Source organism: Moschus berezovskii, chromosome 18, assembly GCF_049115385.1.
Source record: "Moschus berezovskii isolate FMDL1 chromosome 18, NW_MosBer_1.0, whole genome shotgun sequence".
Lineage (NCBI taxonomy): Eukaryota > Metazoa > Chordata > Mammalia > Artiodactyla > Moschidae > Moschus > Moschus berezovskii.
In genome coordinates, this window is record NC_142477.1 from 53588335 (window position 1) to 53608351 (window position 20017).

General features: G+C 38.3%; 1 protein-coding gene across 2 annotated transcripts in view; it reads left to right on the forward strand.

Moving 5' to 3' along the window:
- Positions 1 to 20017, forward strand: part of MTREX (Mtr4 exosome RNA helicase) — a 104387-nt gene that overhangs the window by 67599 nt on the left and 16771 nt on the right. For both annotated transcript variants that reach the window (XM_088827690.1, XM_055422043.2), the window contains exons 19-22: positions 4758 to 4886; positions 11686 to 11796; positions 12895 to 13083; positions 17273 to 17436. In XM_088827690.1, the coding sequence (XP_088683816.1) occupies positions 4758 to 4886; positions 11686 to 11796; positions 12895 to 13083; positions 17273 to 17436 (593 nt within the window). The remainder of the gene's footprint in view (positions 1 to 4757; positions 4887 to 11685; positions 11797 to 12894; positions 13084 to 17272; positions 17437 to 20017) is intronic.

Here is a 20017-nt window from a genome sequence, read left to right on the forward strand (position 1 = left end):
TTTGGTGACTGTAACCTTGTAGTATAGTTTTGAATCGGAGTGTGTAAGATTGTTTTAGCTATTTGGGGTCTTTTGTGTATCCGTATGGCTCACATGGTAAAGAATCTGCCTACAATGCAGGAAACCTGGGTTCTCTCCCTGAGTTGGAAAGATCCAAGGGCATGGCAACCCACTCCAGTATTCTTGCCTGGAGAATCTCATGGTCAGAAGAACCTGGCAGGCTACAGTCATGTCAGTTGTGTCTGACTCTTTGCAAACCCATGGACTATACAGTCCATGGAATTCTCCATGCCAGAATTCTGGAGTGGATAGCCTTTCCCTTCTCCAGGGGATCTTCCCAACCCAGGGGTCAAACCCAGGTCTCCCTCATTGCAGGCAGAGTCTTTACCAGCTGAGCCATAAGGGAAGCCCGCATTTTACCAGGTGGTAAATAGGTAAAAGTGAAGTGAAAGTGTTATTCGCTCAGTCGTGTCTGACTCTTTGCCTGCCAGGCTTCTCTGTCCATGGAATCCTCTAGGCAGGACTACTGGAGTGGGTTGCCATTCCCTTCTCCAGTGACTTCCCTGGTGGCTAAGTTGGTCGGGGTGCACTGGCATGACCCAGAGGGATGATATGGGGAGGGAGGTGGGAGGGGGGTTCAAGATGGGGAACACATGTACACCCGGGGTGGATTCATGTCATTGTATGGCAAAACCAATACAGTGTTGTAAAGTAATTAGCCTCTAATTAAAATAAATTTAAAAAGAAATAAAGTCACCTATGAGCTCCAAGAAAAAAAAGGTCTTTTTTGCAAAGTAATAATCGGTTTTAAAAATGAAAACTAAAGGAGTAATAAAGAACTAAAAAATAAAATAATTAAAAAGTGATAATTGTAAAAATATATCTTGGAATTTCTCTGGAGCTGCTGCTGACAGTGTGGGGTCAGTTCAGTTTCAGACAGTTCCCTGTTCCAGATTTAAAAAAAAAAAAGAATCTGCCTGCAATGTAGGAGACCTGGGCTTGATCCTTGGGTCAGGAAAATCCACTCGAGAAGGAAATGGCAACCCAGTCTAGTATTCTTGCCTGGAAAATCCCATAAGATGGAGGAGCCTTGTAGGCTACAGTCCATGGGGTCGCGAAGAGTCGGACACAACTGATTGGCTTCACTTTCACTTTAATGAAGATAATGGTGACCTCCCTCAAAAGATCCCATGTGTGTACTGCTACACTCAGCGCCCCCAACCCTGCAGCAGGCCACCACCGACCCAAGCCTCTGCTGGAGACTCCCAGATACCCACAGGCAAGTCCAGGAGAGTCTCTTGTGGGGTCACTGCTCCCTTCTCCTGGGTCCTGTTGTTCAAGCAGATTTAGAAAAGGCAGAGGAACCAGAGATCAAATTACCAACATCCTCTGGATCAAAAAAGCACCAGAGTTCCAGAAAAACATCTGTTTCTGCTTTATTGACTATGCCAAAGCCTTTGACTCTGTGGATCACAATAAACTGTGGAAAATTCTGAAAGAGATAGGAATACCAGACTACCTGACCTGACTGTTGAGAAACCTATATGCAGGTCAGGAAGCAAGAGTTAGAACTGGATGTGGAACAACAGACTGGATCCAAATCGGGAAAGGAGTACGTCAAGGCTGTATATTGTCATCCTATTTATTTAGCTTATATGCAGAGTACATCTTACATCAGTCTTTTAACTGAGCAAAGTCTTCTTAATGTCTTTCAACTGAGGGTAACCCACTCAGTGTCTAGAGTAAAAATCTTCCCAGTATCATTTAGCTGAGTTTCAAAGATAACCTACTCCTCCAAAGAGGAATTTATTTCCAAATGTCTTGACTCAGAGGAGGGAGACAGACCCAGTTGACCTCTGCTAGTACCAAGACTCTGGCTCTTCTTAGAATTCAGACAAAGGAGAGAAGTCCTTTACTCTGTTTGTTGGTCACCAAAACTGCCGTCGGGAAAAAAATGCATACCCTGAAAGTTGAGAATTATGTTTAATTTGGCAGACTTACAGAGGACTTAAGCCAAAGAAACAACCTCAGATAACGTTGAGGGATTGTTCTGAAGAGGGAAGGTTGGAGTCAGATACACAGAAACTTTTTGTAAACAAAAACTAGGTAGTTAGAGCTACTGCTGTTAATTAACGGAAACCGGACACCTTCAGTTAATGAATTTAACACTTCTCTGTGTTTGGGAAGATGCAGGAGTCTGGTCTTATTCAAATTGTTCCTTTGATATGCACCTTAACTGTCCTGTTTTTCTCTGTCCTGAATCCCCTCAGAGTGAACCATTTGGGTGGGGTGGCTGCAGAGGCTGATAGGTTGATGGCTGACAGCCTGTTTTGTCTTAGTCCTGAGTTCCCCTCAGGATCCACCATCAGGGGTGGCTGCAACCGGTAATGGATGCACCATTCTTTGTTTTCTCATTTGGCAGGTGACATGACATTCTTTGTCCGCAGAGAGAAAATGCAGACTTCAGAAGAAAATGTTTCAAAACATTTTAAGGAGATAAAAATGTATCATCAGTACTTTGTGTTGTTTCTTTATGTTCTATAATCTTGGTTATCAAAAGTATATTTCTCTTATGTGAAGGATGATATTATTAATCTATCTTTATTAGATAGAAAACGTTTGCTAAGAAAAGTTTTATCATCTTAGGAGATAAATGTAACAGGAAGTTTTCATTTAATGCTGCAAAAAAGGAGGCTTGGAATCATTTTCCTTACTAATACTTGAGAATATCTCTGTAATGTTGTAAGTGGTTTTGGTAGTTCAGCATACCCTGTCTTTGCTTTGTATCTGTACCACACTGAAAATTGTTTTAAAACTCCTTTAAAAATAATCATATTTGGGGGGGGAAAAACCACGCTGAGACGAAACTAGTTTCCCTTTTGAATTGGGAAACGGTTTATGCTTTCTTTGAAGAAATTTGTACTCAGAGGTTTAATTGATTATGATTATACTTTTGTTTTGGAGGTATATTTTACTGTTCTTAGGCAAATTCATAGGTTAGTACAGAAATAGGTTGTAGGCATGAATTAATGGGTATTTCTTGACAATTTTTGTTTAAGTCTGTGCAGGAGGGATGGGAGGAGATTGAGTAATCACTTCTTTCCCTTTTCCCCTCTCGATCATAATAACTACCCCTTATGGGGAAGCTACCTGTATTTTTGGTGGGAATGTAAATTTGTGCAGCCACTATGGAAAGCGGCATGGAGGTTCATCAAAAAACTAAAAGTAGATTTGCCATGTTGTGCTGTACTTAGTCGCTCAGTTGTGTCCGACTCTTTGTGACCCCATGGACTGTAGCCCACCAGGCTCCTCTCTCCATGGGGATTCTCCAAGCAAGAATGCTGGAGTGGGTTGCCACACCCTTCTCCAGTGGATCTTTCCAACCCAGGGATCGAATCCAGTCTCCCACATTGGAGGCGGATTCTTTACCATCTGAGCCACCAGGAAAGCCCAAGAATACTGAATACCGAAGTTGCCATATGATCCAGCAGTCTGACTCCTGTCATATATCTGGACAAAGCTATAATTCCAGAAGATACATGCACCCCTGTGTTCATTATTCACAATAGCCAAGACATGGAAACAGTCTAAATTTCCATCAACAGATAAATGAACAGAGAAGATGTGATACAGGTACACTGGAATACTGTTCAGCCATACAAAGAATGAAGTAATGCCCTTCGCAGCAGCATGGATGGAACTAGAGATTATCATACTAATGAGTCAAAAAGAGACAAACATGATATCATTTATATGTGAAGTCTAATATATGACCCAAGTTAATCTATCTAAAACAGATACAGACTCACAGAAATAGAGACCAGACTTGTGGTTGCCAAGAGGGAGAGAGGTAGAGGAGGGATGGATGGCAGTTTGCGATTAGCAGGTGCAAGCTATTAATATAAAATGGATAAACAACAAGGTCCTGCTGTATAGCACAGGGAACTATATTCAGTATCTTGTGATAAACCATGATGGAAAAGAATATAAAAAGATTGCACTGTATGTATAACTGAATTGTTTAGCAGAAATGAATACAGCTTTGTAAATGTTGTAAACGGTGAAGGTGAAAGTTGCTCAGTCGTGTCTGACTCCTTGGGACCCCATGGACTGTAGCCTGCCAGGCACCTCTGTCCATGGAATTCTCTAGATAAGAATCCTGGAGTAGGTAGCCATTCCCTTCTCCAGGGGATCTTCCCAACCCAGGGATTGAACCCAGGTCTCCCGCATTGCAGGTGGATTCTTTACCGTCTGAGGCACCAGGGAAGCTGTAAACTGTACTTCAATGAAAAAAATAACTTCTCTATTTACCTAATTTTATACAAAAGAGGTTATTCAAATATTGAATCAAAAACTAAAATAATCTACTCTCAGTGTATTTTTCAGCTTGTTTAATTAGAGTTATTTGAAGATACATATTTATTTTCTGATATTGATCCTTCTTTTGGTTTCATTTTCTAATTCTAGCATAAATTGAACTATAATAATAAGCTGATCATTAGAAGCTTAATGATGGCATATCAGGTGACAGTAATCATACTACTTAAATTCATATCAAGTAATTCCTCTGTTTTCTCATCCAGTGGACCATGTTGAAGGATGAAAAGAGTCAGGCTTCATTTTATGAAGGAAACATTGTGTAGAATATGCCAGACATAGTGCTAAATGCAAGAAGATAATTACTGTATACATGGAACTTACAATTTGTGTGCCAGTTTTTGAAAATTAATGTACTTTTATCTCGTTTTTTTTCCTAGCCTAATTCTGGTGAACTGGATCCATTATATGTAGTAGAAGTACTTCTGCGTTGTAGCAAAGAGAGCTTGAAAAATTCAGCTACTGAGGCTGCAAAGCCAGCTAAATCTGATGAGAAAGGAGAGATGCAGGTTTGTACTTTACTTTTCATTTCTAGATTTCAGATATTTATAATCACTGGATTTCCTGAATGTGATTAAAATAAACACTCATGATTTCTAAATTGGAAGTTTTCAAGGTTTGTTAAAGCAATCTAAAACCAATAGGATGATTAATCCCTTTATTAAATTATGGCAGGGTAATTAGTGACATAGTGAAGCTGGAATTTACCTGGGCTAAAAAGATGTTTTATCATTAATTTGTGATTGTTTCATTTTACACGTTATTCCATCCATACTCTTTTTTTTTTTTTTTTGCATTCCTATGAAATAGCCAGTTTTTTGAAAATAAGTTCTGAGTTTCCTTAAAATAATTTAATTTACATGTCCTTTTAATTAAATGCAAAGCATTTAGTTTGCCAAATTCAGTTCAGTTCAGTCGCTTAGTCGTGTCTGACTCTTTGTGACCCCATGAATCACAGCACACCAGGCCTCCCTGTCCATCACCAATTCCCGGAGTTCACTCAAACTCAGGTCCATCAAGTCAGTGATGCCATCCAGCCATCTCATTCTCTGTCATCCCCTTCTCCTCCTGCCCCCAATCCCTACCAGCATCAGTTCAGTTCAGTTCAGTTGCTCAGTCGTGTCCGACTCTCCACGACCCCATGAATCACAGCACGCCAGGCCTCCCTGTCCATCACCAACTCCCAGAGTTCACTCAAACTCATGTCCACAGAGTCGGTGATGCCATCCAGCCATCTCATTCTCCGTCGTCCCCTTCTCCTCCCACCCCCAACCTTTCCCAGCATCCAGAGTCTTTTCCAGTGAGTCAACTTGTCGCATGAGGTGGCCAAAGTATTGCAGTTTCAGCTTTAGCATCAGTCCCTCCAATGAACATCCAGGATTGATCTCCTTTAGAATGGACTGGTTGTATCTTCTTGCAGTTCAAGGGACTCTCAAGAGTCTTCTCCAGCACCACAGTTCAAAAGCATCAATTCTTCGGCACTCAGCTTTCTTTATAGCCCACTCTCACATCCATACATGACCACTTGAAAAACCATAGCCTTGACTAGATGGACCTTTGTTGACAAAGTAATATCTCTGCTTTTCAATATGCTTTCTAGGTTGGTCATAACTTTCCTTCCAAGGAGTAAGTGTCTTTTAATTTCATGGCTCCAGTCACCATCTGCAGTGATTTTGGAGCCCAGAAAAATAAAGTCAGCCACTGTTTCCACTGTTTTCCCATCTATTTCCCATGAAATGATGGGACCAGATGCCATGATCTTCGTTTTCTGAATGTTGAGCTTTAAGCCAACTTTTTCACTCTCCTCTTTCACTTTCATCAAGAGGCTCTTTAGTTCTTCTTCATTTTCTGCCATAAGGGTGGTATCGTCTGCATATCTGAGGTTATTGATATTTCTCCCACCAATCTTGATTCCAGCTTGTGCTTCTTCCAGCCCAGCGTTCCTCATGATGTACTCTGCATATAAGTTAAATAAGCAGGGTGACAGTATACAACCTTGACGTACTCCTTTTCCTATTTGGAACCAGTCTGTTGTTCCATGTCCAGTTCTAACTGTTGCTTCTTGACCTGCGTATAGGTTTCTCAAGAGGCAGGTCAGGTGGTCTGGTATTCCCATCTCTTGAAGAATTTTCCACAGTTTATGGTGATCCACACAGTCAAAGGCTTTGGTGTAGTCAATAAAGCAGAAATAGATGTTTTTTTGGAACTCTCTTGCTTTTTTGATGATCCAGCAGATGTTGGCAATTTGATCTCTGGTTCCTCTGCCTTTTCTAAAACCAGCTTGAACATCTGGAAGTTTACAGTTAACGTATTACTGAAGACTGGCTTGGAGAATTTTGAACATGACTTTACTGGCATGTGAGATGAGTGCAATTGTGCGGTAGTTTGAACATTCTTTGGCATTGCCTTTCTTTGGGATTGGAATGAAAACTGACCTTTTCCAGTCCTGTGGCCGCTGCTGAGTTTTCCAAATTTGCCTGTTTATTGAGTGCAGCGCTTTCACAGCATCGTGTTTCAGGATTTGAAATAGCTCAACTGGAATTCCATCACCTCCACTAGCTTTGTTTGTAGTGATGCTTTCTAAGGCCCACTTGACTTCACATTCCAAGATGTCTGGCTCTAGGTGAGTGATCACACCATCGTGATTATCTGGGTTGTAAAGATCTTTTTGGTATAGTTCTGTGTATTCTTGCCACCTCTTCTTAATATCTTCTGCTTCTGTAGGTCCATACCATTTCTGTCCTTTATCAAGCCCATCTTTGCATGAAATGTTCCCTTGATATCTCTAATTTTCTTGAAGAGATCTCTAGTCTTTCCTGTTCTGTTGTTTTCCTCTATTTCTTTGCATTGCTGAGGAAGGCTTTCTTATCTCTCCTTGCTATTCTTTGGAACTATGTATTCAGATGCGTGTATCTTTCCTTTTCTCCTTTGCTTTTCGCTTCTCTTTTCACAGCTATTTATAAGGCCTTCCCAGACAGCCATTTTGCTTTTTTGCATTTCTTTTCCATGGGATGGTCTTGATCCCTGTCTCCTGTACAGTGTCACGAACCTCTGTCCATAGTTCATCAGGCACTCTATCTATCAGATCTAGTCCCTTAAATCTATTTCTCACTTCCACTGTATAATCATAAGGGATTTGATTTAGGTGATATCTGAATGATCTAGTGGTTTTCCCTACTTTCTTCAATTTCAGTCTGAATTTGGCAATAAGGAGTTCATGATCTGAGCCACAGTCAGCTTCTGGTCTTGTTTTTGCTAACTGTATAGAGATTCTCCATCTGTGGCTGCAAAGAATATAATCAATCTGATTTTGGTGTTGACTATGTGGTGATGTCCATGTGTAGTGTTTTCTCTTGTGTTGTTGGAAGAGGGTGTTTGCTATGACAAGTGTGTTCTCTTGGCAAAACTCTATTAGCCTTTGCCCTGCTTCATTCTGTGCTCCAAGGCCAAATTTGCCTGTTACTCCAGGTGTTTCTTGACTTCCTACTTTTGCATTCCAGTCCCCTATAATGAAAAGGACATCTTTTTTGGGTGTTAGTTCTAAAAGGTCTTGTAGGTCTTCATAGAACCGTTTAACTTCGGCTTCTTCAGCATTACTGGTTGGGGCATAGGCTTGGATTACTGTAATATTGAATGGTTTGCCTTGGATTTGAACAGAGATCATTCTGTCGTTTCTGAGATTGCATCCAAGTACTGCATTTCAAACTCTTCTGTTGACCATGATGGTTACTCCATTTCTTCTAAGGGATTCCTGCTCACAGTAGTAGATATAATGGTCATCTGAGTTAAATTCACCCATTCCAGTCCATTTTAGTTCACCGATTCCTAGAATGTCGACATTCACTCTTGCCATCTCCTGTTTGACCACTTCCAATTTACCTTGATTCATGGACCTAACATTCCAGGTTCCTGTGCAATATTGCTCTTTACAGCATTGGACCTTGCTTCTGTCACCAGTCACATCCACAACTGGGTATTGTTTTTGCTTTGGCTCCATCCCTTCCTTCTTTCTGGATTTGTTTATCCACTGATCTCCAGGAGCGTACTGGGCACCTACCGACCTGGGGAATTCCTCATTCAGTATCCTATCATTTTGCCTGTTGATACTGTTCATGGGGTTCTCACGGCAAGTATACTGAAGTGGTTTGGCATTCCCTTCTCCAGTGGACCACATTCTGTCAGACCTCTCCACCATGACCTGCCCATCTTGGGTGGCCCCACACGGCATGGCTTAGTTTCATTGAGTTAGACAAGGCCGTGGTCTGTGTGATCAGATCAACTAGTTTCTGTGATTATGATTTCAGTTTGTCTGCCCTCTGATGCCTTCTCGCAATATCTACCGTCTTACTTGGGTTTCTCTTACCTTGGTCGTGGGGTATCTCTTCATGGCTGCTCCAGCAAAGCTCAGCTGCTGCTCCTTACCTTGGACGAAGGGTATCTCTTCACGGCTGCCCCTCCTGACCTTGAACGTGGAGTAGCTCCTCTCAACCCCCCTGTGCCCATGCAGCCGCTGCCACTTGGACGTGGGGTTGCCCCTCTCGGCTGCCACCCCTGACCTCGGGCAAGGGGTAGCTCCTCTACCACATTAGAAACCCATATTGAATGTCTCCTATTTTATTTTAAAATAATTAATATAGAGTAATTGTAAACCTTAGGACTTTTCAGGTATCTTTTTGTAGACCAGTATACCGAAATTTTGTTATTTTTAATCACTGCTTTAAGTATGTGATACATTGGCTAGGTCTTTGAAGAAAGGTCATTGTAATAATACTTCTTAAAATAGGCATTGGTTTGTGGAAAGTAAAATCGGCCACTGTAGCATCATCATCTGCTGCTTTGGATCGATGAAATGAACGTGAGACTCAGAGTTGACAGTATTAGAAAGACTCTATTGTTAAACATTTTAAGATAGTCATTTAAAATCCTAGTGTTGTCTATAGTTTTGAATACCGGCTAGCTTCTGGTCTTTGTTCCTCACTCTTGTTTGTTCTCTAGAATTCCACCACCATTGAAACTTATATGATTTAGTTTTCCCTAACATTTATTTTATCAGCTGACTGCTTGCCTAAAATTAGGCTAAAATTCTCCCAATCTGGCGTATATTCATTGTAGCCAAAGGAATCTTTTAAGTTGCTGCAACTTGGAATGGCAAATACGTGGCATACATCCCAACATTCTCCTTCTCTCCTGGCATACATTGATAATAATTCATGGCTCCGTTTTACATTCAAAGCTTAGACTCTTTCTAAGAAAATGATCTGATGAGTAATTCATTGGAGTTAGTATTTTAGGTGAAAACTGTTTGTTGTCTACTGTGTTCTAGGCCCAAATTTTATTAAGCATGCACATTTGTGCCTGTTTTATTTAAAGATAACGAGAAACTTTGCAGCTCTTAATAATATGATTTCATTCGGTTCATAATCTCTGACAGTCTCTGCAGAAAAGCCTTCACTGAACCGTGGGCAAACAGTGTCTTTCCTCCTCTGAAGAAATATTTTCTATTCAGTTTACTTTAGCATGTCTTTTGAAGGAAATTAAGGTGGACATGCATAAGCATGTATTGCATCAGTGTACATAGTCTCTGACTTTAAGGGGTTTAGCGATACGGAGGGAGCATTTTGTGCTCAAAGAGGTGACTTATTGAAGATGTATGCATGTTGTAAGCTTTTAAAGAAGTAATGAAATTTAGGCAAATTTTTAGGAATGTTAGAACTTTTAAAGATATGTCTGCATTCCAAGATATGGAAGCAGCATGTGCAGAACACAGAATAGCCCTCTTTAAAAATAACACCTAGTTTTTCTGTCTGATGTGGTTGAATGACAAAGGCATAGAATGAAACAGGAAGAAAAAGTATACCTTAAGAAGTTGAATACATATATAATATTATTTGCTTTTGCAAATTAATATTTTCAGTAAGACTCCTAGATATAGGCAAATAATGCCATAGTCAGTTTGTAAGGACATTTCATCTCTCAACTACAGTGATTGTGTAGCACTGTTTAGGGTTGGTTTGAATCTATTTCCTTTACATGAAATATGAGGAGGAAATGGGATTTCCATAGTTACCTTTCCCTTCTCTAATTTAAGTGTATGTAATGCTAAATTTAGCTTTTCATCAGCATTTGTGTAAGACTTTGTAAAGTGGTTATTTCTTTTGCCTGTGAAATAAGTCTTAAATTAATTTTTCCAGAAAAAATAAGATGGCTTAGAGTATAGCTGCTGCTGCTGCTAAGTCACTTCAGTCGTGTCCGACTCTGTGCGACCCCATGGACGGCAGCCCACCAGGCTCCGCCATCCCTGGGATTCTCCAGCCTAGAGCACTGGAGTGGGTTGCCATTTCCTTCTCCAACGTGTGAAAGTGAAAAGTGAAAGTGAAGTTGCTCAGTCTTGTCCGACTAGTAGCGACCCCATGGACTGTAGCCCACCAGGCTCCTCTGTCCATGGGATTTTCTAGGCAAAAGTACTGGAGTGGCTTGGCATTGCCTTCTCAGAGAGTATAGCTAGCTTTGGATAATAGTTGATTAGTAGAGGTTAACACTAGAAAAAATAAGATGACTTAGAATATAGCTAGCTTTGGATAATAGTTGATTAGTAGAGGTTAACACTTTAAACAGTGTATTCTAAAAATTACTTTTTATCACTTTTGCTTTGCCAGCTTCAGTGTGATGATGAGGGAAGGGTATTCTTGTAAGGAGAATGCATGGAGGAAAGTTTGAAAATAGTTGGTCTTCAAGATTATGTCTAACAGTCATTCTGGCCCATCCAGAGATTACATGAATGTTTCATGGCCATCTACACTTACATAGTTTCTCCTTCATTTGTAGTGCTGTAGTACTTTTAGATATTCAAAAAGTACCAATTACTGAGGATGCAAAAATGAATGAAGTATGGATTCTGTGTTGAGGGAATCACTTATTTTTATGTACCATTTGTTAGCCCATTACTTAAAGATTTGAGTTTGTTTTTACTTTTTAAATATAGTTCTAGGGACTTCCCTGATAGTCCAGTGGCTGAGACTCTGGGCTTCTAATGGAGGGGGCCCATGTTCCATGCCTGGTCAGGAAATTGAATCTGACATGCTGTGACTAAGACTTGCTTAAGCCAAATAAATAAGTAAATATATTTAAAACAAAGTAATAGTTTCTATTAAGGTATAAGCTTCCACAATGGTTACTCTCCACTTACTATACGTGTCACATAATGTAAATGCAGTTTTCTTGTAAGGATTCAAACTAAATTTAAGAAATGGCAGCATTTGAAAATGTGCAGTGTTAATTGTTATATATATATCACTTTTCTGTTGGTAGGTTGTTCCGGTTTTGGTGCATCTCCTGTCTGCTATCAGCAGTGTTAGACTTTACATCCCTAAAGACCTTCGACCACTGGACAATAGACAGAGTGTTCTAAAATCAATACAGGTATATACATTAATTTTATAAATTAAATATAAATTTTATGTAAATATAAATAGATTGTATAACAAGGCAATTGATATGCTTTTAAATATATTGCTTTCTTTCAGAAAAACTATAAACACTGCCAGTAGTGGCAATTATTTTTAACAAACATAGTGGCAGCAGATCTATATGTAGATTGCCCTCTCTTTGAATCTACCAACAAGTTAGTCTAAAGGAGGGCTCACAGAGTAAAACATGACCACTGTTGTATGTTAAATACATTTGTTTTACTGGTTATGAATGAAAGTAACTATAGAGTGTGTTAAAAGTTTTTATATATAAAATCATGTGCCTGGACTTTTGACCACTGTAGTATAGTTATACATGGATAAAATAGTTTTATGGAAAATTATTAGTTGGTTTGTAAATAAATATTTGAAGAGCATTTACTATGTAGCAAAGGCCATATACTAAAATCTGAGAAAACTGGATGCTTTTCGTGTAGAGTAGGAATTTTTGAGCTGTGGTCCATATGTGGGCTTCTTAAAATGAATAATTCTCTTAAAAATTTTACAAAAAGTTTTGTAGGTAACCTTTTTTTAAGAATTTCTAACTGGCCAAATCCTATCTTACGTTTAAGGCCTATCTAAGACTCTGAAAATCTTCCAATGGGATATCAGACTGTAATAACCTATCTCTTCTCTGCTCTCACATGTTCATTATATTTAATGGTTAAATCATGTTAGAAAAAAAATGTAGCAGTGGGGATCTGGATCCCTTAAAAAGTTTGTCTTTATAAGTGTTTCAACTCAGTACCGTGCTCCCTAGGAATCAGCCCAAAGAAGTAATCAGAAAATTGAAAAAAATTTACACTTGAGATGTTCAATTCAGGATTATTTATAATGGCAAGAAGTTACAGCAGTAAATGTACAGTAATGGGTTTTATCAATAAGTTGTGCCACATCCAGAACTTACTAAACTCTAAATGTTAGAATTATTAATGAATTATAATACATGTCTATGTGCATAGGAAAAACATAAAAGGAAATACTGGTTTAGCTTAGTCTTAACTAATATTATCTGTGAGGTGAAAAATGAATTTTAAATATTTTGTTTCAGGAAGTTCAGAAACGTTTTCCTGATGGTGTTCCCTTATTAGATCCTATTGATGATATGGGCATTCAGGATCAAGGACTGAAAAAAGTTATCCAGAAAGTAGAGGCCTTTGAACATCGAATGTATTCTCATCCTCTTCACAATGATCCAAATTTGGAAACTGTGTATACACTTTGTGAAAAAAAAGCACAGGTATGGCAGAAACATTTTTATCATAGAATTCTATGTATTTCACTATATGAGAGAGTATATATTTTTTTCATTTTATTTTTCTATTGGTTTCATCAACTAAAGCAGGAAGATGTCTAGCTATCATTTCTTACCAGCAGAAAAAAGTTGATCGCTTTAATTGAGATATCATTCACATAGCATAACATTCATCTCTTTAAAGCATACCATTTAGTGGTTGTTAGTGTATTCACAGTGTGGTCTACAACTATAACCACTATCAAACTCGAGAACATTCTCATCACCCACAAAAGAAACCTCATACCTATTAGCAGTCACTCCCTATTTCCCTACCCTCCAGTCCCTGGCAGCTGCAGATCTCAGTTTTGCCTTACAGATTTGCCTGTTCTGGAGGTTTCATGTAAATAATACAATATGTGGCCTCTGTGTTTGCCTTCTTAGTTAACATCTTCAAGATTCATCCATGTTGTAGCATGAATTTGTATTTTATTCCTTTTGATAGCTGAAAAATATTCCCTTATATATGTGTTAAACCACATTGTTTACCATTCATCAGCTGATGAACATTTGGAGTTTTTCCATTTCTTGACTGTTTTGAATAATACTGCTATGAACATTTGTGTACAATTTTTGTGTGGACATATGTTTTCATTTCCCTTAGATGGAATTGGGTAGAATTTCTGGGTCATACAGGAACTCTGTTTAACTTTTTGAGAAACTGCCAAACTGTGTTCCAAAGTGGCTGCACCATTTTATATTCTCAGCAGTTTATTAAAGTTCCAATTTCTCCACATCCTACCCAATATTTGTTATTGTCTGCATTTTTAATTATAGCTGTTCTAGTGCTGTAAAGTAGTAGTTCACCTTTTTAGGATAACTAGCAATGTTCTCTCGAAGAAGGCAATGGCAAGCCACTCCAGTACTCTTGCCTGGAAAATCCCATGGATGGAGGAGCCTGGTAGGCTGCAGTCGGTGGGGTCGCTAAGAGTCGGACACGACTGAGCAACTTCACTTTCACTTTTCACTTTCACACATTGGAGAAGGAAATGGCAACCCACTCCAGTGTTCTTGCCTGGAGAATCCCAGGGACGGGGGAGCCTGGTGGGCTTCCATCTATGGGGTCACACAGAGTTGGACACGACTGAAGTGACTTAGCAGGAGCAGCTATGTTCTCTAACCAGTTAAAGCATTCTTACAGCCATTCTGAATAATGAATTTAGAAAAAGCTTTTTGAAGTGAACACATTTCTTTCCACTATCCACTTCTCTTCAACTGGAATCTCTTGTATATCCAAATATCATTTTCTCATTGACGTTTATAACTCTTTGCTTTTATGCTTTTTCAGCTTTTATCACATGCCACTCTTTCTGTGTTTGTCTTTCTGTCTCACAAACTAGATTTTAAGCTCCTTAGGCTCAGGTGTTTATAAAGTAGATGCCTGGTATTTATTGAATAAATAATATGAGTAGAAACTTCTTGGCCTAATAAAGTAATGTGTTCAGCTCATAGTTTTAACAGCACTGCCATTTCCCAGCTTTCTGTGAACTAACATGACGTGGCCCTGTCCATGCTGGGCACAGCAAGTATGTTCGCAGTGAGCCTGTAGTGTATATACTATGCTATGGCCCACCACGAAGGTTTCTTCTCAAAATGAGGAAACTGAGACATTAAAAACTTTAGTATGCTCAGAGTGCTAGTATGATCCTAGCCTGCCCATCTCTCACCAGGACCTTTGTGGCTCCCTCCCTGCTTCCAGTTATTCCCTACACCAGAGAATCAACTTTAATAGTTTCAACACAAGAACAGAGAGACCTGAGTTTGGTTGAGTGATAACTGGAGAGTATCCATGGATCACGTGACTTGAAGCCCCAGAGAAAGGCTACTCAAATACTGAGCTATTCAAATATAACAAAAAGGCCCTAGTGTCTGGCTAAAAGTCTGGCTAAATGAACTTGTTATAAAGACTGTAATACATGCGAAAAGTGTTTATGCAGGAGCATTAAGTTCTAAAAGTAAGACCTAAAAGTGATGTGGACTGTGTTTTTACTTTTGCTAAGTAGTAGTCGTACACCAGAAAAGACTGAGAGGAAAACCATAACTTGTTGTGAGATTATAGTAGGTATCTCCCCTGTTCCCCCTTACTTATACTGCAAGAAAGGTATGAAGAGTTAACAATTTTATGACCTTCTAGAGACTGCAAGATAAACTTAATATTCATTAGCCCTGCCTAGGAAGCCCTTCAGAATCTGACTGCTCAGCTGTCAACATTTTAAGTCCTCATACCCTCTGACCCAGCTTTCTACAAAGTGAGGCAGTACGAGGACGTTCTTGTAGCACTGTTTGAAAAAGCAAATGAATGTAAACACCTCTGAGTTCATCAGTAGAAAGTTAGATACATGAATTATGAATAGCCACACAATGGGTATCAAAATGACCCTTAAAAAGAGTGAGGTAAATGTATATGTACTTTTTGGAAAAGAAATCCTGATTGTATTAAGTGGAAAAGGAAGCTGATCACACTTTTGTGGGGAAAACCACTGTACCTGTGTATTCATGTATTTACAGACATGGATAATCTATTCTGTGTTCTTTTAAGGTATGTAGAAAAAGATCGAAAACAGCATTTTGTAGTATACAATACAAGCTTCTCACATAATTTTAAATTCTTTAGTAGACACCTTTTTAAAAATGAAAAACAGGTGAAATTAATTTTAATAAGATTTTTATTTAACTCAGTATATCCAGAATACATTTCAACATGTAATCAGTATAAAAATTGTTGAGGTAAAAATCTTAAATAGTAGACACTCTTCTACCAACCCGTAAGCTTTGTATGCCTCTGGGTATTTAGCACAATCTTCTAAGCTAATAACATAGGCACATCTTCAATTAAATAAACTTTAGAAGATCGTGGTTTTTTTTTCCTGATAGGCCTAATAAACATGCCAAGTGGCATAGAGGTAGCATGCTAGGTAACATATAAAGCATTCCTTCTTATCCTCCTAGCATTGTGACATGTCAGTTCATAGCAATGTAAATAATTGCTAACAGTTTAAATTCTGGAGTCTGAATCCCATCAATTCCAAGCTTGGGTTTGAATCCCATCTTTTATTACTCTCTATCTCTGTAATCTTGACCAGTTTACTTGATAATCTTTCTCTGCCTCAGTTTTCTCATCTGTAAAATACAAGTTTGTGTCTGCTGTAAGAATTAAATGAAATAATGTAAAGCACTTGAAGAATCAGGATTCATAGTTGCTGCTGCTGCTGCTAAGTCACTTCAGTCGTGTCCAACTCTGTGTGACCCCATAGACGGAAGCCCACCAGGCTCCCCCGTCCCTGGGATTCTCCAGGCAAGAACACAGGAGTGGGTTGCCATTTCCTTCTCCAATGTGTGAAAGTGAAAAGTGAAAGTGAAGTCGCTCAGTCGTGTCTGACCCTTAGCGACCCCCCGGACTGCAGCCCACCAGGCTCCTCCATCCATGGGATTTTCTAGGCAATAGTACTGGAGTGGCTTGCCATTGCCTTCTCTGGGATTCATAGTTAGCTGTCAATAAAGTCAATTACTGACCACCGTCGTTGCCTTTAACTTCTCCTCAGTTGACGCTTAATAAAGCATCTGCAAAATATCAGAGTCTTTGAATTTCAACTTCTCAGTTCCTAAACTTTCTGTCAATGTTTTTCTGAACTTCAAGCCTCCACTTTAGGACCCAGTGTTTTCTTGCTTTGTACTGTCATCCGCTGTCACAGTTGATGAGCATATAATATTTATGGATTAATGGAATTTTAAAACACATCTAACCTGAAGTATGACCTCAAAATAACATTTGCCTTTTAAGCTTTCATCTCTGTCTACAAAATAAAGACTTATTGTCTTTGCTAAATGCTTTTCCAGCTTTTAGGCAGATTTTTATGCAATTTGAGGGCTTAAAAGAGAAAGAACACAAGATTCATATTCTCATCTTTCTTTCCTTATTCTCTTGAGTCCCCCTAATTCCATAAGGATGAAAGGCTGGAGCTGATGTGATTGCTACCTCAGATAACATCATTCTTCTTGTATAATATCCTGTAATAGTAAACTGCTATGTTCCTCTCCACCCCACCCCCCAATATAATATTTTTTTCATTTCATGAGTAAATGTAATTTTTATTTACTTTATTATTGAACTTCTTTTTACTTTTGAATGCCTTAGATTGCAATAGACATTAAATCCGCAAAGCGAGAACTAAAGAAAGCAAGAACTGTCCTACAAATGGATGAACTAAAATGTCGCAAACGTGTTTTAAGGAGGTTGGGATTTGCTACATCTTCTGATGTCATAGAGATGAAAGGACGAGTGGCTTGTGAGATAAGCAGGTAATACCTGGTTGTTCTAGAAAACTGATTCTAAAATGGAATACTGATTTTAAAAGAGGGCTGTTAATCTTTTGGAAAAAGAACTGTTTTAAAAATAATAAAATTTGTTTGGTGCTTTTCATATTAAAATACAGGTTTTGGCTATGAAGTTGAGAAATTAGGGAGAATAAAAATCTTGGATCTTACTAAATAATGCAGACACCATTAGTATTTTCACGTTTCCTTTTTCTTTATTTTATAGCATTGTGGAATTTTTATGTAACTGCAGTCTTAGTTTACACATGAATTTTTATACTTTTAATTTTTTTGTAGTTACGAACAGGTTCCCACCTTGAAACTAAAATCATTGTCGTCCTTTATGTAAAGTTTTGGGCTAATGTAGCATATTATATGCCAAAGCTTAAAATCAGATATAATCTTTTATATATTAGATATAAGCTGTTTATTTTGGTAATCTTCTACCTCATTACAAATGACCTTAAAGCTAAATGACTTAAAGCAGAAGTCATTTCATTCTCTCGGGTTGTTTCTGTGGGTTCTAGAAGAGTGGGCCCTTAGGATGGTTCTGGCTCAGGATCCCTTGTGACTGCCATCATTTTGAAGATATTTTGCCATAGTCAGTTATTCTCGGTGAGTCCATAAAAGACATTTCAAAATGGTTTTTATGTACTCACCAAGGCCCTAATGAATGGGGTCAGAAAATTACAAGCTTTGTAAATGCTTTTGGACATTCCTGATGAAGACTTATTCATATCGTTCTTGTGGATCATCATCTGCAGGGGCCAAGATTCTGTGGCAAACAATAGTTCTAGGCCACCAAAAGGAGGCAGCAACTACCCAGCCCCAATTAGTTATTAAAAAATAATGTGATATCAGAGTATAACTTAGAAAAGTCAAATATCTAGTTTCTTTTTTTTTTTTTTTTTGGTGAAATCTCTTGATTTTTAAATGTTCACAAAATATTTCAGAATTATGTTTTTAGGTTCCTATGCAAGCTAAATATAAAACACTTTGTGTTAGATTTGGCCCACAGGCTTGTATTGAATAGCTTTCCTTTAAACTTGATAAAATTAAGCTTTTCTGCTTTGTAATTAAAGAAACCTAGGCACTATAAAGTTAATAATTTATGCAGGATTAAATTTAGACTATAACATCAATCTGCTTATTTAAATGCTAAAATTAATGTTATTGGAATTATTTCTTTGTGATATTACTTAGTATTCAATAATTGAATTATTAAATTTATTTAAATTATTAATATAAATTTAACATATTATTAAATAATTTATTTCTCTTGGGTATCTGCAGCTAGATTTAGTCTTGGAAGAAAGAATATTTAGAGAGAGATAAAGATAATAGTATCACATATCAAAGCACATTACTTTTCCCGCAGATTTGCCTGTCCTTCTGATCTATCTTGGAGATTAAAACCACTGCAGGCAAAAACTGAGGCGTCATCCTAGATTCCTCCTTTCCCGTCTTCCTCTTTCCACATCTTCATGATTGTTTTCTCCTACCTCTGTGCTGTTTTAACTGTTCCCACTAACTGAAGTGCATCCCTTTTATAAGTTTCCGCAACCTATCCTTTATTCTCTTGCTTTCAGAATTGTCTTTCCAAAGCATAAATCCTAGCATGTCATTCTTTGGTAAAAGTCTGTCGGTGATTCTCTGTTGCTTTTAAAATAAATTCCATAATTGAGCATATTCTTGCCCTTTCCTGTGTATCCCTTCTGTTGCCACATCCCACACGTTTCTTTCATTTAACATGACCTTTCCGTCACTCTCCATTCCTGCATGCTTTTTTCAAGATCTTCTGAAACTTGCTTTGAGTTTCTTCAGATTGATTTTAGTCTCAACTTTTTTTTTGCATAATTGCCTATATAAAATCTCTACTAAATTGCTGTCATGTGCTTATTATCTTTCTCATCTGCCTCTCCCACATTAGACTGTAGAAGTAGTCTTATTTGTATTTTTGTCCTTTTGTTTTTGCTATTACGAACTTAACTCTGTTTATCATTCCGTTCCGTCGCTCAGTCGTGTCCGACTCTTTGCGACCCCGTGGACTGTAGCCTACCAGGCTTCTCCGTCCATTGGATTCTCCAGGCAAGAATACTGGAGTGGGTTACCGTTTCCTTCTCCAAGGGATCTTCCCGACCCAGGGATCGAACCCAGGTCTCCCGCATTGGAGGCAGACGCTTTAACCTCTTAGCCACCAGGGAAGCCCATATTTAGCTTTTGACTTTTGTCTTTGAATAGTTATTACTGTAAAGATTGATGATTTGTTACTTTTAGAAATCTTAGGAAGTTTGCAAAATGTGTATCTGCTATGGATACATTCTAATTGAGATTTCTAATAAAGTTGTTTTTCATTTTCTGTTTTTTAAAGTTATTTGTAAAAAATAATTCAAATTTAATTGAACTACAAACAATTTAAGAGGTCCTTAAACCTAGGTAATACTAATGGCTAATTTTTATGGCATTCTGAGAGTCAAGAAAAGATTATTTATTTCGATAAATATCTGTTTTAGTGTTTGCTAGGATGAGCTCTTTATATGAGACACCCATTTCACATTTACTGTTG